The sequence below is a fragment of the Mus musculus genome, chromosome 13 (assembly GCF_000001635.26).
Source record: "Mus musculus strain C57BL/6J chromosome 13, GRCm38.p6 C57BL/6J".
Lineage (NCBI taxonomy): Eukaryota > Metazoa > Chordata > Mammalia > Rodentia > Muridae > Mus > Mus musculus.
In genome coordinates, this window is record NC_000079.6 from 40,243,519 (window position 1) to 40,270,745 (window position 27,227).

The 27,227-nt window shown below is 41.1% G+C and overlaps 1 protein-coding gene across 1 annotated transcript in view; it reads right to left on the reverse strand.

Annotated features, from left to right (window-relative positions):
- Positions 1-27,227, reverse strand: part of Ofcc1 (orofacial cleft 1 candidate 1) — a 286,130-nt gene that overhangs the window by 241,637 nt on the left and 17,266 nt on the right. Inside the window, exons 4-5 of the mRNA NM_172143.2 lie at positions 20,043-20,129; positions 11,920-12,086 (exon numbers count right to left, since the gene is read on the reverse strand). Coding sequence (NP_742155.2) covers positions 11,920-12,086; positions 20,043-20,129 — 254 coding nt within the window. The remainder of the gene's footprint in view (positions 1-11,919; positions 12,087-20,042; positions 20,130-27,227) is intronic.

Consider the following 27,227-nt stretch of genomic DNA (forward strand, 5'->3'; position numbering starts at 1 on the left):
TCGGAATTTGTACTTAGTGAAACTGAAAGACAAATCATCAATGCTGCGGGAACTTTACAACATTGGGTCTGAGTTTATTCTTGATCCCATTTCAAATGCCTGTCTGTTACACCATTGGAGAATGTCTGACACATTACACACTCAAAGTGGGCCATCTAAGTAGCCACGGAGGATCACGTCCTGTAAGTGTTTGGAAAGACTTCACTTCTTCCAAATTGATCAATGGCACAGAATCGGCATGAAACAAATGAGGCTTCAGATGACTGGAGAGGGGTTTATAAATATTTAGCAGTAAAATGAGGAGTTTTATTTTACTTTGTTTTTCCTCAAAAGTGCGTGTCAAAAATCTTCTCCCAGGAAGACAGAGAAGCACTTTGTTGCCTCTGATAGCAAAGAGGACAAGCTCTCAGGGCCTGGCCATGCCCCCACCTCTTAGCAGCGCCTCAGCCCCAGGCCTCTGTCCTGTCCAAAGCTTTAGCCTAAAATAAACGAAGCACTCAGCCACAAGAAGCACTTGAGCTAAAACACTTGTAAAATAAGTACACTTCTGCCAGTACTCAAGGTAAATGAATTTTTCATGACCTAAGATCTATGTAGAAAAGTTGCATGAAAATCTAGTATTTTTAGCAAAGAATGTTACAGACTGACCTGGCGCTCTCGTAATTCATTTCTTGAAGGTGGCGCTTGTGCCAGATTATAAGGTTTGGATGAAGCCATGAGACTGAATCCTTTGGATAGAATTAATGGCTTTATGGGAATAGAAACCAGTGGGCTGGGTCTCTGTCTCTCTACCCATCACCAGGAAGAGACCCTCACAGAAACCAGCCACACTGGCACCCTGATCTCCAGCCTCCGGAACTGGATTTGGAGCCCTCTAAGCAATGGGATTTTTGTTACTAGAGCCCAAGTTGATGCTTAAGAAAAGCAGTTCTGATAACAACAACAACAACAACAACAAAAAAGCCCGGTGGGAGACTATATTTAAACTTGACAAAGAAAATTCTAACTGGATTCATGACCTTGATAACTTAATGTTTTTTGTTTTTGTTTTTTCAGTATGGTGTGTGCTCAGTACATATCCAAGAATTAGCTCTTTAATTCTTGGTTGTTGTTGGAGAAACTAGACACAGTCACAGAAACAGATTGAAGTTTTAACGTCAAGGAAAACAAGCATGGAAAAGGAGGTTTGACAGAGGAACTAAGATAAGATTTCAGAAAAGAATCACCTAAGATTGGATTTCCAGCAGAAAAGGGTCAGGCATGAGGACAGGGAATGTGGGGTTTGTTTCGTTTTATTTTAATGTGGTATCTATTTGGAGACTAGTAGAGGGTTTTGTTTTTCTACAATAGGAGAATGTGTGTAAGGTAAGTAAAGTAGGGATATTTCAGTTTGTTAAATCAGTGTTTTCCTTAATAAATAAAGGAGTTGTGTGAACGTGACAGAGGAATGAAGATTCTCCAGCTGTGCACCCCACCTTCACCTCACAGAAATCCAGCTAGCAGTGACCCATAGGCAAAAGCGACAATATGAATATTCCTGGAATTGGCGGCGAGGTTCTCACACAGACCACAGTGTGAGAACATGTATGATTAAGGATGGATCAAGGGCAGTGCTCGTGATGCTGTCTGTCCTCCCTAGTCTGGCAGAGAATTGCCCTGGATCCATGGTTTCTACAGTGGGAAACAAAGGTTGGAGAGAATCCTTAGGGTTCCCATCATCCCAGTCCCTTGACAAAGGCTCTCATTCCTGTCATCCCACAGAAAATGTCGGGGACACTGGTAAGATTAGAATGTAACCCTGCCCACTCCTCAAACCCCTTCAAAAATTCTGAAGAGAAGGGGAAAAAAATCTCAATTTCATTTTAGGAGGTAGTCACTGGTAACTAAACTAAAGGCATTGTAAGGGAAGAAAATTATAAAACAGTATTTCTTTATTTACATTTCAAATACTTTCCCCTTTCCAGGTCTCTCCTTTGGAAATCCCTATCCCACCCCCTCCCCCTGCCTCTATGAGGGTGTTCCCCCACCCACCCACCCACTCTGGTCCTCCTGCACTGGCATTCCCCTACACTGGGACATCAAACACCCTCAGGCCCAAGGGTCTCTCCTTCCGCTGATGTCCCACAAGGCCATCCTCTGCCACATATGTGATCAGCACAATGGGTTGCTCCATTTGACTGGTGATCAAGTCCCTGGGAGCTCTGGGGGATGGGCATCTAGCTTGTTGACACTGTTGCTCCCTCCATGGGGCTGCAAACCACCTTGACTCCTTCAGTCCCTTCTCCAACTCCTCCATTGGGGACCCCCCTCCCAAGCTCAGTCTAATGGTTGGTTGCAAGCTTCCGCCTCTGTCTTTGTCAGACTCTGACAGAGCCTCTCAAGAGACAGCCTCATTCCAGTCAGGAAAGCTAAGATGAAAAACTCAGATGCTAGTGAGGATGTGGAAAAAGAGGAATGTTCCTCCATTGCTGGTGGGATTGTAAGCTGGTACAACCACTCTGGAAGTCAGTCTGGCGGTTCCTCAGAAAATTGAACATAGTACTACCTGAGGACCCAGCTATACCACTCCTGGGCACCCAGAAGATGCTCCAACATGTAATAAGGGCACATGTTCCACTATGTTCATTGCAGCCATATTTATAATAATCAGAAGCTGGAAACAACCCAGATGTCCTTCAACAGAGGAATGGATACAAAAAATGTGGTACATTTACACAATGGAGTACTACTCAGCTATTAAAAACAATGACTTCACAAAATTCCCAGGCAAATGGATGGAACTTGAAAATATCACCCTGAGTGAGGTAACTCTGTCACAAAAGAACACACACAGTATGTACTCACTGATAAGTGGATATTAGCCCAAAAGTTCAGAATACTCAAGATTCAATTCACAGACCATATGAAGCCTAAGAAGGAAGACCAAAATGTGGATGCTTCAGTGCTTTTTAGAATGGTGAACAAAATACTCACAGGAGGAAATATGGAGATAATGTGTGGAGCAGAGACTGAAGGAAAGGCCATCCAGAGACTGCCCTACCTGGGGATCCATCCCATATACAGCCACCAAACCTGGAAGCTTTTGTGGATACCGGGAAGTGCTTGCTGATGGAAGCCTGATATGGCTGTCTACTGTAGAGAATTTTAAATGACCAAAATAACTTTGAGAACAAAGAAGCACTATATACACCGTGATTCTGATTTCAAGACCTATTATAAAAGGATCATAATCCTGACATGATCTGAAAAAACAAATACACTGGCCAAGGGAATGGGCTATGAATCCAAGAAGTAACCCTGCATACAATATGGGAAAGGTACCAGGCAACACAGAGAAGAAGGCTATTTCTTAATCAGTGCCTTGGAAAATGGGATAACTGTATATAAAACTCACAAAATTCTATCCTTACCTAATACTATATCTGAAAATTAGCCCCAAATGAATCAAGACTTAGTGAAAGAAATGAAACTAAAAATTTCAGAAGATTCAAGTGTCCCCGCTGGATCCCTCTTGTTACTTAGCTTCTTTGGGTGTGTGGATTATAGCATGGTTACTCTGTGCTTTTTGTCTAATATCTACTTATGAGTGAGTACATACCATGTTTGTCTTTCTGGGTCTGCATTACCTCACTAAGGATGATCTTTTCTAGTTCCAACCACTTGCCTAAAATTTTCATGCTGTCTTTGTTTTTAATAGCTGAGTAGTCCATGCTGTAAATATACCACATTTTCTTTATCCGTTCTTCGGTTGAGGGACATCTATGTTGTTTCCAATTTCTGGCTAATAAATAAGGCCACCGAGAACATAGTGGAACACACGCCCCTGTGGCATTGTGGGGCATCTTTTGGGTATATATCCAAAAGTGGTACTTAAGATAGGTATACTGCCAATTTTCTGAGAAACCACCAAATGGATATGTAAAGTGGCTCTCCCACCAGCAATGGAGGAGTCTTCCCCTTGCTAAACATCCTCACCAGCATGAGCTATCACTTGTGTTGCTGATCTTAGCCTCAATAGGGAATGCGCCTAGTCTTACAGCAACTGGACAGGCCAAGTCTGATTGATATTCCTGGGGGGCCTCTCCCTTTCTTATGAAAAAGGGAGTGTATGGAGCGGGGAGATAAAAGGAAAGGACTGGGAACAGAGGAGGGAGGAGAAGCTGGATGCAAAGTAAGTTAACTTAATTAATAAAATTAATACAATTAAATTAATTGATAAAAAATTAATCCTAGAAGAAAACATCTTAAGGAAAAACTCTGTTTCACTGGTCTCACCACTGATTTTTCTCCATGTGACTTTGAAAGTATAAACACCAAAGGCAAAGCTGATGGAAAAAATTGTACCCAACTTTAAAAACCTCTGCATAAAAACAAAATAATGAATGGAAGACACAACTTACAGAATCAGAGAAACCATTTGTAAACCACGCACTTGACAAAGGGTTAATATTTGAAATGTCCAAAAATCACCAAATACCTTAACATTGTGAAAGCAAGCGATTCAGTCTAAAAATAAGAAAGGAATCTCAAGATACATTTATCAAAGGAAGACTTTGTATGTATACGTATACACGGACACATACACATACACATACACATACACATACACATACACATACACATACATGGACACATACACAAACACATACACATACATGGACACAAATACATATAGAAACACTCAGTATCACTAATCACATGGACAGTGCAAATTAACCCAGGACAAGCTGTCTCCCTTCTGGGAGGCTTCTATTTAAAAGAATGAAAAGCCACAAATGCTGAAAAGGATATAGCTACACCAAAGATGAACATGTACTAGAAGAGGGAGAAGGAGAGAGAGAGAGAGAGAGAGAGAGAGAGAGAGAGAGAGAGAGAGAGAGAGAGAGAGAGAGAGAGAGAACTGAAAATGAAACTTCTGTATGACCCAGTGTTCTACCTGTGTCCATTCAGAAGTGGTAAAAGGCCACTGTCACATCGGCATATCTGGACTCTCCTATTCATTATAGTCCCATTCCCAATAACCAAAACATGAAAGTAGCCAACATGTCCCTCTGTGGTCAAATGGATAAAGAATGTGCCACAATATATACAAATTAAAAAGCTACTCAGCCTAAGAATGGGAAAATCTACTTGTGACGGCATGAAGAAGGTTACAGTAACTGAGGGGACATGGGCAGAGGATAGAAAAGCACTCCCCACTATTCCAATAAATAAGTCTGCTTCCACTTCTCACCTGGCTCCCAGAGTCTGCGTTGTTGATTTTACACCTTCTTACCCTCTACCCCCAAGGACCATCCCGAGGAGCAGAGGGTTAGGGTAACACAATAGATCATACGACAAAGCAACTATAATTAATAATAATAATAATCCAATGATTATAATTAATCATTGGATATCCTAAGAATAAATTCCAAATGCATCATCATAAAAATTAGTAAGCATGAGAAAATCCAGGTGATTCATTTGATTTAATCACACACATCGTACACATATATGGGGAAACATCACATTCTTCTCCATAAATGTACAAAACTAGGATCAATTCAAAATAGTATGATTTTTAAACATTTTAAGAAATAATAATTTTTCTCTTGACCATTTTTTTTTCACAGCTTAGCTGCTAGAAATGCCACTGGATCTTTGACCTTTTATAAGCATGTCTTAGGTTTGGTTTTCCTTGGCCTGTGGTAGCTAGTTTTACTTGGCAGAGTGACTGAGTTATGGGATGCCCAGGCAGGAGGAAGAATTGTCTAGGAAGGTCTGTGATGGTATTTGCAGAAAAGCTTCACATCTGAGTTGGAGCCAAGCAGGAAGAGTCTGAGCTAACTAGGATAGGCTGATATTGCCTAATCTACTGAGGGTGTACGCACAGTATAAAGGACGAGAGACCAGTTTCACTCTCTATTAAAGGAAGAGAGACAAATTCCACTCTCTATTAGAGCTGAGACATTCACAGTGCTGTCAGCCATGAGAACTCCTGCTTGCACTTTGAACCTCAGGATGCATACTACTGCCCCTCCCAACCCCTATGGTTCTCAAGCCTGTGAACAAGAATTGGGATTGATAGCATCAGCCCCACTGATGCAACCTGCAGATACCTCTGCGTCCATGACTTTGTGAGCCAGTTGTCACTATAGGTCTTCATGTGTGTTTATGTGCATGTGTGTGTGTGTGTGTGTGCATTTATATTCATGTGTCTGTGTGACCTGTTGTATTTCTCTGGAGAACCCAAGTACATATCATCAAATATAATCTGAATTGCTGTGATAACTTGCCTCATAGATAGTCTTGGTCTATAGTCCACTGTAGAACAATGAAAAGGGTAGCAATAACACTCCTTTAGCCTTTCATATCAATTCCTTTAAAATAAGAAGTGCTAGATGAAAGAAAGAAGAGACTCTCTGTGAAGCTATTATTACAGTGCTATATACTATTATTAGCACATAGCATATAATATTAGCAATATATTGGGGTGGGTAAAATTACCTAGGTTTACATCCTGGCCCAACAACATATTAGCTCTAAAACCATTCTCAAGTTACTCAACCTGTCCATGCCTTTGATTGCTGGTCTACAAGATGGAGACCATAAGATTCCCCATTCAGATAGTCCCGTGGTAGAATTACACACATTGCTTAGAATTGTGTCAGTGGATGCATGATTAGTGTACACTGTTGCCTTATTAAAGGGTTTTATTTTATGCCAGCTTAAATAACACCCATGAAGTATCAGACCACATCATAACCCTCCACATAATGACACCTCAATTGCATTGGAGAAAATTAATACAGAAATATTACCCGTCTGTTTATCTATGGAAGCCTGTGGGGCCCTAAGAATACCCAGCTTGTAAAGCTGCTGCACCAATTCCCTCCCAGTCTGGTTTACCTGGAGCACAGCTAGGAGAAAAGCCCATAAGAGCACCAAGAACAACCAGTTTGGAACATTCCCCCACCAATCCCTTGCCAATGAGGTCCACCAGAGGCAGAGCCAGCTGAGTCAGGTCTCCTAGCCTTCAATTTCTGGCCCACAACTCCCCCTCCATTCCCAAGAAGTCCTGCTGCCAACACCAGGAAAAACAAGATGCCTAAAATACAGCATAAGATCAAAATCAACAAGAGCCGGGCAATATGGCACCACTGAAGCCCAACTATCCTGCTACAGAAAATCCTGGATATCTGAAGGAAACTGAAACACAAGAAGATGATCTTAAATCCAATCTTATAAACATGATAGAGGTCTTTACAGAGCAAATGAGTAAATTCCTTAAAGAAATTTAGGAAAATACATTCATTCAAACAGTAGAAGCATTAAAAGAAGAAACAAATAAATATAAAGAAATACAGGAAAATACAATCAAGTAGGTGAAGGCAATCAATAAAATTATACCTGACTTCTCAACAGAGACTCTGAAATTCAGAAGAGCCTGGGAAGATATCTTGTAGACCCTAAGAGACCAAGATGTCAGCTCAGACTAGTATACCAAGCAAAATTCTCAATCACCATAGATGGAGTAACCAAGATATTTATGACAAAACCAAATTTAAACAATTTCTTTCCATTATCACAGCCCTACAGAGGATAATAGAAGGAAAACACAAATCCAATGAAGCTAGCTATACTTAAGAAAACACAAGAAATAATTTCACACAGTGCAGAAACACATACACACACTACCACCACCAATGTCAAAATAACAAATTAATAACCATTGCTTATTAATATCTCTCAACATCACTTATCTCTCAACATCACTGAAATCAAGTCCCCAATAAAAAGACAGAGGCTAATAGAATGGATGTGCTAACAGAATCTATCATTCTGCTGTACACAAGAAACACATCTCAGCAACAAAGATAGGTATTACCACAGAATACAGGGCTACAGAGTACATACACCATACACACATGCCATGCAATATGCGCATACACACACACACACACACACACACACACACACACACACACACGTGATGCTTCTTCAAAGTGAGAAGGCAAACTCTTCCCCATCGACATCTGACTGGAAATGTTTTAGGGGGTCCTACAGACCAGAGTTTGCTTAGATAATGCTTTCTGGATATGCAATTGATCTTTCACCTTGCTTCTCTTTCTGTGATGTTCAACAGTCTGGTTCTATAGTTCTAATGAGCTTTGGAATAGGGATCTCTGTATCAGACAGTATCCAGCCCCCTATCCTTGGCAACATTAATAAAGATTCCCATACCTTTTTTCACAGCTGCCCTACATCTCCCATCACAGCCTTCTGTGATGAGAGAAAAGAGTAAACCATACCAGCCATAATAGGGTCAGCAGTTACAGATAAAGATGCAAGAAAAGGCACCCACAACAGTCCTCACTTCAGCTGGGACTCATTCCACTCCAGAGCTCCATCATATGCTTGTCCATTATGAGTTCACCATAAAAATAAAAAGGTAAGACTACTTCCTGCCTTTGACAAAGGTGTAAAACGGCTCATGAAAAATGGAAGATGTTAATTCCAGACACTTGAACATCTAACACTCCTAATCATAATGACTGCACGATGAGCTGATTATTTAGATCTATCTCACCCAAAGGTCCAAGTCAATATAAACCATCAGAACCAAAGATGTAACCCAATCGCAGATTCCTTCCTCTACATAATACATCCTTCCACATCCCAGAAGTCCTGATACAATGAACCTGCGAAGAGTGTATGCATTGGCCTCAGGGCAGGCCCTAGAAACTTTTCTCTGTAGTGTCCCCTGCCATTTAATCAGAACCTGCTCTGTGAGGTTCTTTTGAACTGGCATTCCTCATATACAAACTATCAAGTCCTTAAGTTCCAGATGCAGTTACTGAGACCAGCAAAAGTCAAGTGACTCACCCACAAACCAACACCCTGTAAGTGACCTGGTTACGTCTCTACAAGAGTCTGACTGTAAAGTTGGCATCTTTGCCAACATGACTCTGGCCATGTTTTTATAACAACATTATTTCCTTCCCAGTTATTTAATCAACCACCTTAGACCTACTTACACGTTAGTTATGTTGTTTTTGAGACAAGAGTCTCCTGTGACCTAGGGTAACCTCAGACACACTATACAACCTGTGACCCTCTTCGATCTTCTCCCAAGTGCTGAGATCTCAGACTGTGCCAACACACCTAACTCTTTTGTACCAAAGTTAAGGCACATAGATTAGGAGAGGATCATGGGTTTTATTGGTAGAGAGTTCAGGAAAGAGCCACATCTATGACGCATTCTGTTTCTCATGAATGTGTTTATGTCTTCTAACTATAGGCAGGTGGGAACCATGCAAGCTTGCCTTTTGTTCCTACTATCCTTGCCATGGGCCAGCACTTTGTATAAAAGCCTTGTAACAAGCTCTCACATGGGCACTGTGATCCTCAGTTTACCTCTCACAGTCTGTACGTATAAATGATATCTTAAAGGATTAGGGTTGCCATCTTGAGAGCCCTAAGTACTTTGACTCACCTGAATCGGTACTACAGGCTACAAAAATAAAATTGAGATGTGAACCTTTGACCTAACACAATGTGCATCTCACAAAAACATAATGTAAAACAAATGTCATACACAACAACGATGTTTAATATCCTTGTTCACCTCACTACCCCTTTACCAGTGGTCCTCAACCTTCCTAATGCTGAAACACCTTTGTACAGTTCTTCATGTTGTGGTGACCCCCACCAACCATAAAATTATTTCATTTCTACTTTATAACTGTAATTTTCCTTCTGGCATGAGTTGTGGTGTAAATATATAATATGCAAATGGTCTTAGGTGACCAGTGTAAAGCTTTATATCCTAGCTCATAAAGACACACGCCACTGTTATAAATCACTGCAGAGGCAAAGCTTTCCTTATGGGATTTGTTGGCCTAGAACGTGGGTTATCTTATTGCTTCCTTTAAAGATGATCTTGGCTCAGTCAGTAAAATGTAAAGTCTGCCATGCAAGCTCAGGAACCTGTGTCCAGATCTCTAGAATCTGTTTAAAAAATCTACACATGGCTATGCATGTCTGTAGCAGGCCAATCCTTTGATTTCATTGGCTAGACAAATTGATGAGCTTTGAGTTCAGAAACAGACCGTCTCTCAAAAAATAAAAGTAGAGGGTAGTTGAAGGAAGACATAAAGGATAGACCTCAAGCCTCAAGGTTTATAGATACACACACCACACACACATCACACACACACACACATAACACACACACACACATACATAACATACACATAACAAGATAGGCACACATATGTACTCACAAATTATTACAAAATCTTTAGTTTAAATAAAAGAAATTTATTTTCTCACAGTTTATGCAGTCAGAAGTTTAAAACCAAGAGATTACAATCGCTTCTTTCATAAGACTATAGGAGAAAAATTTCCCCACATCTTGTAACTTCTGGCAATTGATGGCCATTCATAGCCTTCTGTCTTAGTTTGGGTTTCTATTGCTTTGAAAAGATTCCATGACCATGGCAAGGCTCATAAAAGTGTTTAATTGGGACCATCTTACAGATTCAGAGACTTAGTCCATTATTATCATGGTGGGAAGCATGGCTGTGAACAGGAAGACACTGGAGAAGGAACTGAGAGTTCTACATCTGAATCCACAGGCTGCAGGTCTTCTTGTAAATGTGTGGCACTGAGTCTGGGCTGGAGCTTCTGAGACCTCAACCAGTGATGTACTTCCTTCAACAAGGCCACACCTTCTAATAGTGCCACTTCTTTTGAATGAAACACTCAAACACGTGAGTCTTTGGGGGTCATTCCTATTCAAACCATCACACCTTCCTTTGCTGATAAACATGCCACTCCAGAGCTTTTCCCCTCTGTGTGTGTCTATGTCTCAAATCCTTTCTCTCTCCCTTAAAAGGTCACCAGTTCTACTGGTTAAGGACCTACCCCAAATCCTGTATGTCTGCTCTGCATTAGATCACATGTGCAGCTACTGGAGGGCAGGATTTGAATATACTCTTAGAGGACACAATTCAACCCACTACTCGACTCTTAGGAGGCTCTGGATGTACTTGTTAATTCAGGTCACTGACATGAGAAGGCTCAAAATAGACATACCCTTAATGGACCCAGCATGTTCAACTCTAAGTGGCACAAAGGAATAAATTAGACACCATTATGGGCTTGCCACATTCCTGATTAGAGAATGCCACCTGCTCACTCCAACTAAGCTATGCTTTTGACTTTTGAAGTCAATGATATTTCAGCTCATTCACTGTAATTATAAAAGACATTATTGAGAAAAATCTGTCTCACCTGATGAAATTTTTGAATCATCATACATTTTACACATGCACACACAACACACACACTAGAATGACACATATGGGACTCATGTGTCTTGTTTGAGATTGATAAGGAGACTAAATAGAAGCAACATTCATGGACCAAAGCCTGCCATGATGTAACAGTATTCATCTATAGAAAGGATAGACATGGAAAGCAGAGCAGGTGTCTCTGAAGCCACAGAAATTAGAATGTTCCATTTAAATCTATACATGGCAACCTCACAGATCCTAGGACATTCAAGTCTTAATGCTGTGTTGTTCAAGCATTTCCAAGTAGTTCGTTACATCCAAATGAGTTTACCCCAGGCAAGCTTCTGTTGCAGGTACTTCCAACTCTGCTAGAAGTGATCACTGCAAACACAAACACAACCCAGATGAAGTACAACTAAATGTCGCAAAGGCCAGGGCAGCACTGGTGATTGTTATGACTTCTGCCTGACCAAATCCATGTGGAAAGATAGGAACAAAGTCTCAGAGAATCACCAACCAAACCACACATTCTAGTAAGGTGTGCTGGGAAGCAACGCCAGTGAACATGTAGGGCTGACATTTGAACTTGTCATTTTAATAGCAGATCATCAAAAGGTTTAGAAATGTTTCCATTGCTGACCTGTCCTGATGAAGAACCTGCAAGCAGAACAGCGCCTCTCTGAGCTTGCCTCTCAGAGTCCTCAGTGTACCCAGGAGCATCTTCCTCATCCTCTTTGCAGGTATCCAGGCTCTCAGTGGAACGTCTGGGTGATTCCTGATCCAGTGTCTCCACCTTTGACCTTCCATCTGTTGACCACAAGAGCATGTGGAATCTCATTCACCTTCATTGTTTTAACATTGACTAGGTACAGAAAACTATGACTCCATTTCTTTCTTATATGGAATAAGAGGATTTGGTTATCCACAATCCAATAACTTATTTCTTACATACTGGGAAGATGGGAGTCTTAACAAATTAAACATTAAATCACCACCTCTTTTGTTTCTCCTGTGATCCTTCAACGTGACAAAGTATTGTTTGTCGTCTTTCCTTTTACCTGAGCAAAACCTGAGACAGTCATATGGGTTTTGCCCATGTGTTAAATGTTGTATCCTGTTTTGAGGATCTTATTTTGCACTGGTTATGGTACTAATCCAGTTTGTTATGTGACTGCAGGTAGGAAAGGCAAAGCGACCTTGGCTCACTTCCCCCTGATCTCTGCACACACAGAAGCACTTTATCTGGCCCACCTTGTTTGTACAGAAATGCCCACGTTTATGTAAATGGCACTCACACTTTAGCTCTAGGCCATCTGAAAACAGGAACCTCTACAGCATACTCTATCTAGCTAATGTAATATACACTGTAAACAGAAAATACACTTCCATCTTCAAATCTTAGGAAAATACTGGAAAGTGTAAGACTTTTCCATGCCTTGGCCATTTGATAGATAGATAGATAGATAGATAGATAGATAGATAGATAGATAGATAGATAGATAGATAGACAGGACAGGACAGACATATATAGGATAGTATAAATATCATATATGTACATATATGTGTGTATACATTATACACATACATATACATATGGTCACCTTTAAGTTTGGACTGAAGATAACAACAGTGTGGCCAAAGTGAATAGGATGCACTGCATATCTATAGGCACTACAAAGTGAATAGGATGTACTGCATATCTATAGGCACTACAAAGGAAAATCCAAAGGTAGCATGTGCTACTTAGATGTTCATATGGATTTGGGACATTAAAAATCTTAAAAGGACGTTTAAGTGTCATCTAGATGGATGTCTTTCCCCTCATCACAGAAATAGAAGAGCACACACATAGTCCACATGGACAGTCTTCTAAGGACAAACTATGTGAAATTTTTATTGTGTTGTTTTTAATTCGTCCTTTCTGATTTTGCTACATATCAATCCCCTGTCCATGAGTGGGACACTTCTGAAGTGACTTATTCTAGAAGACCCTTCTGGAATTCTCCTTCTCCAGGCTATTTCTAGACCTCCCCCTTTCTGTCTATTCCTGAGATTCTTTGCAGACCAGTATTAGAAAAGCAATCCAATGTGGACTATGACAGGGGACTCGGAATGCTAAGTCTGAGGGAGTCGCTGAAGTGTTTGAGAGAATGACATAGGAAGACCTACGAAGTTAGCAGCTCCTGCTCCTTGTACACTCCAGATGGCTTGATCAAGTATCAGGCGACCTACAAATTTTCTTTCCTCGCCGTGAGCTAACACAGACCACAGCTGAGGGAGGCAGTCTACTTTGTAGATTGCCTGTTAGGGAAGCACGCCTTTCAGACAAGTATTGCCTGGTGCTTTATAACTCTTAGTGGGACAGTAACAAAACATATAAAGCTTATATATAGCTCATAAAAAATCTTATGTGGAAGTTAACAGTGAGCTCTATCCGATGTAGAGATGAGGAATTCCACGCCAATGTACTTAGTACCCCTTTGAGATTGCTATAGAATCTTTATCTTCAGAAGGCACACAGCATGGCACAGGCTGGGTAAGAGCAACGTCTACATCTAAATCCCAGCTCTGCACATTTGGGGAGCAGTTTCTTACATACAATTCAACAACTCAATGCCCTTGCCCGTGAAGAAAGAATGTTGTGAGAGTAACATGGTAACCAAGCATCCTGCTAGCTTTGCAGGGCACACTCAGCAAAGGATGCTTTCTTTTTAGTTGTATGACTTGTTCAGTGCTTAGTAATTCTCTGACACACGGTGGGCATGCAGGGAGGACAGAGTATGTGAGCTTTCATTAATCTTTACTTTCATAAAGATGTATTTCGTGTCAGTAAATAGACAGTGAGCTTCACCTTTGAGTCAAGAACGATGCCAGGTCCTAAGACCATCTAAGTGCACGTAGAAAAGAAAGCCATGGAACAAATAATTATGGCAGCTAGTATGCATCTAATAACTTAGAGAATGACAAGAAAAAACAAGGAAATGAAAATAGGAGCTAAAGTTTGACACCTAAGCATGTCAAATCCACTGATTTCAGTACCCTATAAGGTGTCATAGTAATGGAATGATTAACTATAACCTGGGACAGTTCATCTTAAGTGTCAGCTTGGCTCTGGTATGCACTTCCTTAGCCAGATTTGTTTCTGTGAAGGTATTTTTATTTTCCTTTGATACTTAACAGTCCACTTTGATGAGAGGCTAACATTCAAACTCCAAGGAAACCAAATGGCTTAACAAAATATGGTGGACCAATTGGGTGAAGCCTTCAAGGAAAGGCCAAGCTTTCTCAGAGGAATGTTCTCTGTAACACCCAACATAGAAATCATCCTTCAGATTCCAGCCTGCTGCTCTGCCAAGGTAGAACTTGACTATGACATCATCTCCTACCTGAACTTCGTAGAAATGCTCATCTGTTTTTACAGACTGTCAGCCCACATGAGAGATAATTGCAAGCTTCTGCAATTAAATACATTGTTCTCCACCATTTTCCTCAACACACTTGCAGGTACGCATGCACACAAGTACACACACACACACACACACACACACACACACACACACACACGATATCATATGCATACATATGCATACATATGCAGTCAGTTCAAGATTACATATTGCTCATTGACTTTTATAGCAAATACAGATCACAACTTTTGTTATGAGATGAAGATGGTAAGGATGCACTAACCACACAAGACGCAGAGACCTTTCTCACACAGAGCCTCCAGGAACATTTCCCTAATTGATGCCATATGGGCTGTAAAATTTAGGATTGTCGTGTTCACAAAATACGGACCCCAGGTCAGTCACTCATGTTGGGCAAAGTTAAGTGACTAAGAATGGAGATAATGTGACCCATGATTCCAGGATGGAGCAGGAATGGTAAAGCAAGCTGATACTGTAACCATTGCCTTTGGGCTCCTGTGGCTGAGAATTACCTAAGAGACAAACTTCTGGGTATTGTTGATAACGGATGTTTCTTGATTGTTCTGATTTTGGCAGGAAGACCCACCCAAACTGTTGATATTACCTTTCCATTGGCTTAGGACCTTGGACTTAATGTAAGGAGGAAGAAAGCTGGGCAGTGAAAGACATTCATCTGTTGATGCTTCCTGACTGCAGGTGCAACAGCAGCAGCTGCCTCGAGGGATGCTGTGACTTCCTCCGCATTGTGGACTGGACCCTCAAACTGTGAGCATAACAAAGCCTTCCTTAGCTGTTTTTGTCATGTAACTGTCATAGCAACGAAGAAAGTAACTCATATGGTAGATACAGAATGGCCCGTCTGCTCTAAGATACAGACTCCAGATCAGCCACAGGGGCTGGGCAATATTAGCCCAGAAGAGAAGGGGATAATTAAGGTTGAACATCCCCAACCTGAACATGTAAATTCCTAAATGTACTAAAAATCCAGAACTGTCAGGTGTTGACACAATAATACATGCACAGAAGCCTTGGGCATGAAACCTATGCACAAAATCATTGTATAAATTTTCTCCCAGATATTAGGATACATGTACAGAATAAATAATAGTTTATACTTGGATTTCATTCCCAGCATATTCCATAACACATATGTAAACATCCCATAATCTGAAAAAAAAATGATCAAAGTCTGAGACACTTCTGAACCTAATCACTCTTCTGGCCAACATCTTGCTTTTCAGAACTTACCTGCGTACAGTCTGTTCATCTAGCATAGCATATGGAGACATACTTCCTAGCTAGAAGATCCTCACCTCCCAAGGTTTCTGTTGTGCTCTCTAAGGGCTGAAAGACAAACTTAAACTAGCAACTCAGCCAACTTGTCTCCCTAGCAGTCACTGGGATGTACCCTGACCTCTCAGGTGTATTTAGGAAATTAACAGATTGAGATTTTATAGTTCAGTTTTGTAAGTGGTTTCGTTGTGACATTTTCAATGAGACGAGCTGTTGCATGTTCTTCTAGCTCAGCACACTGACTCTTGAGGGACAGGTGAAAAACTGTCTCTGATTCTCAGTCCTCTTGACATAGTGTGTTTTGATGGCATCAGTGGTTTCTGCATCATGAAAGATGAATCACTTCACTGAGAAATGTTTGGTCAAATCACCTTTGCTTTGTATTTGAACCTTGTGATGTATAAGAATTTAGCCCAGGCTTCCACTAAGACATACACACTTAAAATCCAGTACACAGTTGTAGTTTATGTGTTCTAGATTGAGCCTGACTCTAAGGAAGAGCATTGACTGTCATTATCTCACACAACCCTTCATAAACACTAGAGTATTTTGTAAACCATCTTCCCAGTGGTAAGGACATAGGGAACAATTTTACATTTATATTATTTATGTTTATATAACCACAACCAGATTCAAACTTACAAAAATGAATAGAATTAAAGATCACTTTGATAAGCAAAATAAGCCAGCCTCTGAAAGACACATAGCCCATGCTCCCTCTCCAGAGTAATGTACCTCTCTTGCTGGCTGGGGAGGGTGATGATTCGCTTTCTTTTCATATATATATATATTTAATTAGGTATTTTCCTCATTTACATTTCCAATGTTATCCCAAAAGTCCCCCATACCCTCTCCTCCACTCCCCTACCCACCCACTCCCACTTTTTGGCCCTGGCCTTCCCCTGTACTGGGGCATATAAAGTTTGCTTGTCCAATGGGCCTCTCTTTTCAGTGATGGCCGACTAGGCCATCTTTTGATACATATGTAGCTAGAGTCAAGAGCTCTGGGGTACTGGTTAGTTCATAATGTTGTTCCACCTATAGAGTTGCAGATCCCTTTAGCTCCTTGGGTACTTTCTCTAGCTCCTCCATTGGGGGCCCTGTGATCCATCCAATAGCTAACTGTGAGCATCCACTTCTGTGTTTGCTAGGCCCCGGCATAGTCTCACAAGAGACAGCTATATCTGGGTCCTTTCAGCAAAATCTTGCTAGTGTATGCAATGGTGTCAGCATTTGGAAGCTGATTATGGGATGGATCCCTGGATATGGCAGTCTCTAGATGGTCCATTGTTTCGTCACAGCTCCAAACTTTGTCTCTGTAACTCCTTCCATGGGTGTTTTGTTCCCAATTTTAAGAAGGGGCAAAGTGTCCACATTTTTGTCTTTGTTCTTCTTGAGTTTCATGCTTTTAGCAAATTGTATCTTATATCTTGGGTATCCTAAGTTTCTGGGCTAATATCCACTTATCAATGAGTACATATTGTTTGAGTACCTTTGTGATTGTGTTACCTCACTCAGGATGATGCCCTCCAGGTCCATCCATTTGCCTAGGAATTTCATAAATTCATTCTTTTTAATAGCTGAGTAGTACTCCATTGTGTAAATGTACCACATTTTCTATATCCATTCCTCTGTTGAGGGGCATCTGGGTTCTTTCCAGCTTATGGCTATTATAAATAAGGATGCTATGAACATAGTGGAGCATGTGTCCTTCTTACCGGTTGGAACATCTTCTGGTTATATGCCCAGAAGAGGTATTGCGGGATCCTCCGGTAGTACTATGTCCAATTTTCTGAGGAACCGCCAGACTGATTTCCAGAGTGGTTGTACAAGCTTGCAATCCCACCAACAATGGAGGAGTGTTCCTCTTTCTCCACATCCTCGCCAGCATCTGCTGTCACCTGAATTTTTGATCTTAGCCATTCTGACTGGTGTAAGGTGGAATCTCAGGGTTGTTTTGGTTTGCATTTCCCTGATGATTAAGGATGTTGAACATTTTTTCAGGTGCTTCTCTGCCATTCGGTATTCCTCATGTGAGAATTCTTTGTTCAGCTCTGAGCCCCATTTTTTAATGGGGTTATTTGATTTTCTGGAGTCCACCTTATTGAGTTCTTTATATATGTTGGATATTAGTCCCCTACCTGATTTAGGATAGGTAAAGATCCTTTCCCAATCTGTTGGTGGTCTTTTTGTCTTATTGACGGTGTCTTTTGCCTTCCAGAAGCTTTGCAACTTTATGAGGTCCCATTTATCGATTCTCGATCTTACAGCACAAGCCATTGCTATTCTTTTCAGGAATTTTTCCCCTGTACCCATATCTTCGAGGCTTTTCCCTAGTTTCTCCTCTATAAGCTTCAGTGTCTCTGATTTTATGTGGAGCTCCTTAATCCACTTAGATTTGACCTTAGTACAAGGAGATAGGAATGGATCAATTCGCATTCTTCTACATAACTGCCAGTTGTGCCAGCACCATTTGTTGAAAATGCTGTCTTTTTTCCACTGGATGGTTTTAGCTCCGTTGTCGAAGATCAAGTGACCATAGGTGTGTTGGCTCATCTCTGGGTCTTCAATTCTGTTCCATTGGTCTACTTGTCTGTCTCTATACCAGTACCATGCAGTTTTTATCACAATTGCTCTGTAGTACAGCTTTAGGTCAGGCATGGTGATTCCACCAGAGGTTCTTTTATCCTTGAGAAGAGTTTTTGCTATCCTAGGATGATTCACTTTCTGTTGCTGCGATAAATCATTGACCAAAGTCAACCTGAGCGGGAAAGGGTTTACCTGGATTACATCTTCACATCACCATCCATCTTTGAGAAGAACCAAAACCAGAACCCGGAGCACAAACTGAAGTGGAGGCCATGGTGGAACCCTGCTTACTGGCCTGTTCCTATGGCTTATCCAGCTTGAGTTTTTAACCCAAAAAGTCCTCCCTGTCCAGGGTGGCACTGCCCACTGTGGACTGGACCCTCTCATGTCAATTATTAATCAAGAAATTTCTCCATAGACATGCCCATAGGCCAATCTGATAGAAGCAAATCCTCAACTGATATTCCTTCTCCAGGTGACTCTAGATTGTGTCAAGCTGACAAAAAATTATCAGCACAGTGAAAACACATATACACACTCATACACACACATTCATACACACACACATACACACACACATATATACACACAGAGACACACATGTACACACACACATACACACACACACATATACACACATGTGTACACACATGCATACACACTCATACACACAGACATACATACATGTATACACACATATATATACACACTCATACACACAAATACATACACATAGAGACACAGATACACACATATACTCACACAGACAAACAGACACAGACAGACACACATACACAGAGGGGCCAGAGGAAAGGTAGGAGGAGACTACGATGAAAACCAAACAATTTTAAAGGGGAGAACAAAAAAATAGTACAGAGAAAGACAAAATATCACATATTTCACACTATGTGGGCATAGGAAAGGATGAGTACAAATTGAAGAGAAAGGATGGTGAAATAAAATGATGTTATTTGTTACACTAAGAAATTAATCTTGAAGAACCCCGCAGCAAAAGGAGTCATTGAAGTGTCTCTGTGCTTTCTTGCTTGCCAGCTCAGTGAGCATTTCCTGCACTGGCTGCAGGAACTGAAGAGGACAGACAGTGTGCTGGCTGGCCATGCTTGACTGCAGAATGCTCCTTTTAAATTCCAAGAGCATAGAAGCATTTGCAAAGTGCCGCTGTCCCCGGGACACATCGCAACAGTCTCAGAATGACACCATGCACAAAGCAGCAGATGAAATCCGATCCTGCATCTTCCATCCCACAGGCTGGCTGTCCTTGAGAGCTCACCTCCTCATCTTCCGCCCATCACGTGGTGCGCGGCTGACACCTACCATTTAAATCCTAAGCTGCGAAAGAAACTGGAACCGCACGCGTGATCTTTGCCACCTCATTTTCATGAATGGAAGAGAATATTCTGACACAAAAATTACATACTTAATTCTAGCTCACCCTGTCTGCTGACCTCCATCCGGCACTGCCTTGAGTTTATTTCCTCCTCCGTCAGTGGGTCAAAGTAATTTCTGCTGTATTCATTTCCTGTGGAAAGTCCACAAGGTAAGGGTCAGTGATTATTTTAGAAGCACATGAACCAAATGTTAATTTTGAAATCAACACCAGCATGAAGGGATCGTTTTAGCTACTTTATAAGCTTAATTTCTTACAAGTCTTCTAGGCCTCTCTCTCTCTTTTTGTAATTATCGTTTTGTAGAAGGTTAGAAGAAGTAATTCAAGAAATAAGTTCCTGCTGACTTTCTGTTCCTAAAAAGTTAATGAGAAAATTATCAAATGGAAGCTTAGACAGTAATAATTAGAAAGAGGGGGAAAAAAACAGGCCAACCCCTGTTACATATATACCCAAGCAAATGGTGTAACTGGGAGGAATGGGCAGCATGGAATCTGTTGATTTTATTTATGGGATTATGTCTTATTAAACATATCATGTTGTGTACAGATGCTTAAGACAAACTTGGGAAGGGAAGGAAGAAGAAAAAAACTAAAGAAAAAAATGGGTTCTGGGGAGGTAGCTTGGTCAGTGAAGCAGCTGCTCCACAAACATGAGGAGCAGAGCTTGGATCTCATCAGCCATGTGCAAGCTGGGCAGGATGTGCACCATCCGAGCACTAGGGAGGTGGAAACAGGAGGAGCCTTCCGGCTTGCTGGCAAATCAGTGAATGTGCTGAGCTTCAGGGTCAGTGAGAAACCCTGGTAGAAATACTAGAGAACAATTTGAGAAGATGCACCTAACATTGGACTGTGATCTCTGGGTTCATGTGTGGCACATGTATGTGTATAATCACCCAGTGCAAACTCATATATTCACATGCATATGCATACATCATAGAGGAGAAAATGAACAAAGATGGAAGGAAAGAAGAAAGGAAGGAGAGATGAAGGGAGGGAGGGAGGGAAGGAGGGAGGGAGGGAGGGAAGAAATAGAGGCTTGTATACATATATTTTGTCAATTTGAGTGATGTGTAAGGGGGTAAAAATAATTTATCCAGAAATTTTATTCAGCATCAATAAGTTCACCACCAGGCCTCCAAATTTCTCACCATCTGTTCCCCACTCACTCAGTCCTCAATAGTCACGGTCGCATCGACCTTGGCTGTAATACTGAAAAGGATGTGCTGTCACAGTTCCAGATCAAGTCTCACCCTTGCTACACACATGTCTTCTGCTAGTAGTTGACACTCAGTAGCCCTGAGAAGAATTCAAGATGCCTCCAACCCAGCAGAAGCCATAGGCATCACAGGATGGAAACCCCAGCATTGACAGTATGACTTAAAGAGAAAAGAGAATATACTCCAGGGATGCTGGGACACACCACTGTGCTTTTGCTTCTGTTTCCAAGGCTAAAGGAAGTTCTGATGTGGACTCCAATTGCATTTCTGTTTCTAAAGCAGCACTTTGCTTCCTTGCTTGTTTTTTGACCATCAGTCACCTTTCATTCCACTGATATAAGTACAAGAACAGAAAACTTTGCTTTACTATGTGGTCTCAATAAAGATGAATAATCAACATACTCCACTTTTGTTAATTTATCTGTCAACAACTACTAGCTTGGATAAAGCTTAGAGATTTGTTGCTGGGCCTCTTGCCTGCCATTCTTCACTGCGATAGCAGATTTGTCGGTTATTTTGTTCACTCGTTTTTCTCAACCCAGAGAGCACTGGGAAAGCACTTCTTCTAAACACCATCAAAACAGCTCAGCTCTCTTGAAGCAAAGTTAGTGGCATGTTCTGTTCTATATTGCCACCCCAGTACAGCCATCTACTGAGACCCATTGCAAAAATGCTCCCCCAATTTACAAATCTCAAGATTAGCCCACCAACACAAGCAATGAGTTTATAATAGTAAGTTATTTGAGACCTTCGTAAATCAAACAAAATTAAATCATTTTCAATCAATAGTCTGTAAGAGTGTCCAGACAGTGCCCGTACCTGTGGCTTACACACCTGCATTAGTTGACCAATATTCTAAACAGAAGAAATAGAGAAAGAGAGAAAGAAAGAAAGAAAGAAAGAAAGAAAGAAAGAAAGAAAGAAGGAAGGAAGGAAGGAAGGAAGGAAAGAAAGAAAGAAAGAAAGAAAGAAAGAAAGAAAGAAAGAAAGAAAGAAAAGGGGAGGGGAGGGGAGGGGAGGGGAGGGGAGGGGAGGGGAGGGAAGGGAAGGGAAGGGAAGGGAAGGGAAGGGAAGGGAAGGGAAGGGAAGGGAAGGGAAGGGAAGAGAAGAGAAGAGAAGAGAAGAGAAGAGAAGAGAAGAGAAGAGAAGAGAAGAGAAGAGAAGAAGAGAAGAGGAAAAAGAAAAGAAAAGAAAGAGAGAGACAGAGAAGAAATCTGAAAAATAAGCTGCATTCACACTCAACATGCCTTCTTCTTTTCTTTTTCTTCCTACTGAATAATAAACTATAGTAACTGTTTATGCAGTATCTACATCATATAAGATATAACTAGAGAAGATTTGAATGCCTACAGACAGCTGGTAAAGTTTCACATGGAAGCATGATGGCATTTTGGATCCAAGACTTGAACATCTTAGGATGTAATCTGGGAAGCCCCATCAAACTCCCTCAGCAGTCATGGAATGGATGTATTGGTACTGGGGCCTCGAGCCATGTCCATCTTCCCCCCATGTGTGGTGATGGGCTCTGCCCAACTGTTCATAAGGGAAGCCTGTACTTTACGGGGTGGCAAGCTACCTCCTGATTACTTGAGGATCACTTAAATGATTGAGAATCACCTTTATGTCTCATGGATTGCTCCTGCGGTGTTCCAGGTGGGTGGGTAAACATGAATTATATACAGTAATTTCCTTAGCTGATCCCATTGTAGAATATCGCGTGTAGCTCATGGAAGTGAAGACATAGGAACTGTTTTGCCCATAACAAGAGGTTATTCTTGCAAGCTTAGAATTGGTCTCCTTAGTATGCTTTTGTATAATATTCAGATATTGTCTTTAAGACAAAAACCCTTTGGATCTTGCCTGCAGAACACGGTCTGGTGATAGGGCTGGCCCTCCTAGAGAACAGCCACCTGAAGGAAGTTTGCAATTAGGAACAGCCAGGCCAAAAAAACAAAAAACAAAAAACAAACAACAACAACAACAAAAACAGCACAACAGCATACATGTATGGTAAGCACATTTTCTTAGTAACCTCGGTATTTCTGAGGTACCTGAGGTACCTAGAGTTTGAATTTAGCACATGAAGCCATGAAGGCCAAACTTCTTCATGCTGTGTGATATCTATCTGTTTTGATATGTGATATCTGTCCAATTCCTCACACCTCCAATGCCTTTTGAGTGCCTACTAGCTCCTTTCTGTAAATTAAGTCAGTCTCCAAATCAAATAAGAGTGAACTGTCCAATATTAAAATGGTCACTCCCTGCCATCGACTACTCTTTGTTTACCCTGACAAGTCAAAATTTTTCACATCGTACAGGGAGTGAATGGTGTGCGGCTCATGGAATCTTGCTTTGTCTTGGTTCTAGAGTCCATTGCTAGTGAGGACTTAATCAAGTGGGGCAGTTTTAGGACCAGGTGGATATTTCCAGGAGTTAGGTTAGTAATAAGATGAATTCTTCCTCAACACGTTCTCATCATTCACAATATGCTTTTGGATATAACTAAATCATCTCACAGGGAAATGAAGAGACCCACTGAGAAATTCAAAGTAGGGCACAATACAAATACAATAGGTTTTTATGTGGCTGCGCATTAACTCTCTGTGATACCCAGATGAAGGAGCTGACAAGCACCCTTATGTGTGTAGGCATGCTCATATATATTAAGGCAAATGGATGTGACATGTAAAATAATAAATTGGTAAGGTGGTTGTGTAGCACTCTTCATATCCCAGCATCCCTTCTGACTTTCCTAATGGTAGCTGTTCGGGGTTGAGAATCATTGTCAGCTAGAATGTTTCTCATGTTATTGTTTTTCTGAACTGGGGGAGAAAAGCATTCACACTTGCCTTCTGCCCTTCCTCTCCTATCAGATTTTCCTATCATTTAACTCAGTATCACGGAGCATAATCAGAGCTCTAAAACTACGCCGAATGTGAACTTTGCTCAGGAAGCCATCCTGTGTGCGCTCAAGCAATTCCCTGGGAGTTGTAAGAAAGAGAGTGAAATTACCCAGCCGAGGATGGCTTGTCCCTTGACTCAGTGATGCAGTCAGTCCCTTCCCTTCTCATCAGCCGTGTGACTTCCAAAGAAAGGAAATTCAGAAGCAACTGTCTGCTACTACTGTGTGTGTGCATGTGCGTGTGTTTCTGTACACATGTTCGTGTCGGGGGTGGGGGTGGTGTTAGTTATTGGCTTTAATCTGATGCTTTTCCCATAAATCCACCTGTTTCAGCTTGCTTCTTACCACTAGCCACTCTATTTTCTATAATATACCATAAACTCAATACAAACAAGGCCGCCTGTGACTATGTAACTAAAGATATTATGTTCTGTGAATATAGCCGAGTAGCAACATTTTACAAATTAGAACACTCTCTTAAATGTTAAAGGAATGAGGCCTGGAAAAACCAAAGTTTAATTTGACACCTCTGGGCTTTCTAAAAATATTTGAGATCATATTTTCGCATCGCCGTTTCTCATTTTGAAAATCTCATACCAAGATCTTAGCTCTAAATTTCCATGGGGCTGGACAGGTTAACTGGATCTATGAAATATAACTGAGGAAATTAGGAGGCAACAGAACAATATAGGCTGTGGGAGGTCTGCCAAATTCTATTATGACAAACCCACTCATTGTCTGCCCAACTCTGGTGTGCAATGCCTTTGAAGCGAACGGTAACTCATGTTAACCCATCCCTTTTTCCTTCCTTTCTGCCTACCTCCCCTTTTTTTCTTTTCAGCACAGGGAATGGAACGCGGGACTTCACACTCCTTAGTTCAGTACTCTGCACAGACCCACCTCACTGCCCAAAAGACTATGACTTAGTCAACTAAGATTAGCTCTTTTAAAAGCTAATAGCAAACATCAGTCATTGAGATGGCTACCCAACACCCTTACCTTCGTGAAAGTAGGCAAGGTGGACTTAAAAGTGTCTTAGGGTTACTGTTGCTAGGGTGACACACCATGACCAGAACAATTTGGAGAGGAGAGGGTTTATTTGGCTCACATTTCCATATTGTTGTCTGTCATTGAAAGAAGTCAGTGCAGGAACTGAAACGGGCAGGAACCTGGAGGCAGGAGCTGACGAAGAGGCCATGGAGGGGTGCTGCTTACTGGCTTGCTCATCATGGCTTGCTCAGTTTGCTATCTGAAAGATCCCACAGCCACTAGCCCAGGAACCACCTCCCGTCGTCTGGGCTCTCCCCCCATCAGTCACTAGTTAAACAAATGTCCTACAGGTTTTCTCAGTTGAGGGTCCCTCCTTCTGGATAACTTTAACTTGCATCAAGTTGACATAAAACTAGCCAGCACAAAGGACTATCTGAGTTAAAGTTACTTTGAAGTTTATGCTGTATAATTATCATTTGAATACACTACGATTCTGTTCCATGAGAACATGGTACATTTTTCAAAAATTCTGTTAGAACAGGAAAGATATTACTTGAATGGTGTATTGATGCCTGGACAATTATCAAGAGCCATTGGCTGTTATAGATCCTAACTCTAGAGTGTTCAGGGCTGTGGCAAACAGCTAGGAAAACAACACCTGTAATCAAAGCTCCACATAAGCCTTTGTAATTGATTCATAAATATTAGTGTTTCATATCCATTCACCCATGGTCATCGCGATTATTAACCTTCTCCAGGGACTACAAAGGTAAGACAAGTTTTCCTCTTTCTTCCTTCCGAATAAACTAAATTATGAAACATTCATTATATACATTGTTTTGATATTAAATTAAATGCCCATTGATGAAAAAAAATGTACCCTAATGAAGCCTTAAATGTAATTCATGCAGCATTCATTGCAAGAGCTTTGAGGGAGAGAAAATTATTCAATTAATGAGGTGGTAACCAGAGGGTGAGGCCTGTGGTTAAAGTCTAATGGCAGCCAGCATTTCAGAGTCTGAGAATGCACACCAGAGCTAGTGTCCTGTTAGACAGATCAGCTTACTTGACTTCTCAGTCTCACTTCCTTTCCAAACCTTGTGGGTATTTCATCTATCGGTGATTTGAAAAGCTAAATAGGGTAATAGTTGGAGTTTGCTAACCGGTTCTAATTAATTGAGCCATATTCTTCCTTCCCCCCAAGGCCCTCTCTAACGGGTAAACCACTAGAGTGCCATGAAGTGCATAATTGCTGCGGGGCTCTCTTCTGAGTCCCCCAAGGCAGGAAAGCATCCTGTGCTTGCTGGACCTGCCATCCTCCGTAGAACTGAAGTGCGTCCCTGAGTTCCTCATGCCAAAACAGGACGGAGTTTCCTGTGTGTAAGTAACTGTGGTGATTCAAAGGTTAACTTTAAGTATACCTTATTCCTACACACATAAAAGACCTTCGAAAGTCACACCAAAGAAAGTGTTCTTTCTACAGAGTTTTAGGCTTAGTAACATTCTCCTATGGCGTATTAACCCTCCTATTCTGAACCGCTGGCTGTCCTCAGACTTCAACCACAGCCGTCTCCCTTCTGGTTACACATTCATTAATTTTACCTTCTGTCCATCCCAGAGCTCTGGAAATACTTATGTTTACACATCACACTTAAGGCTTCATTGGGATTAATTTTTTTTTCAATGGAAGCTTAATTCAATCAGAAAACAATTTATATAATGAATCACCAGATTTAGTTTAGTCAAAATTAGTAACCCATTTCTAACAAATCTGGCAACTCCTGGGTGAGCTTTTTACCTCATGAAGTAGAATGGCTGGGACTTTCTACCTTTTATAGGACTCCTGATCAATCCATCACAGGAAGACTAAGAAATTTTATTTTCTATTAAATTCCTCTTAACATGTGATAAAACATAGCCCAAAGTAATTCTCAATGAACTTGTTTGAAGACTAAGACATAATTTCTGGTGAAAACTAAGGTTATGAAGCCTGTTTGTACTAAATGTTTTCCTAAAATGGAAGTAAAGTGATTGAAGTTAACGTAAATCTCCAACCTAATAAAGATTCATACAAAATTGTATTGGCATAAAAATAATTTGTATTTGGTTGAACAAACAAAC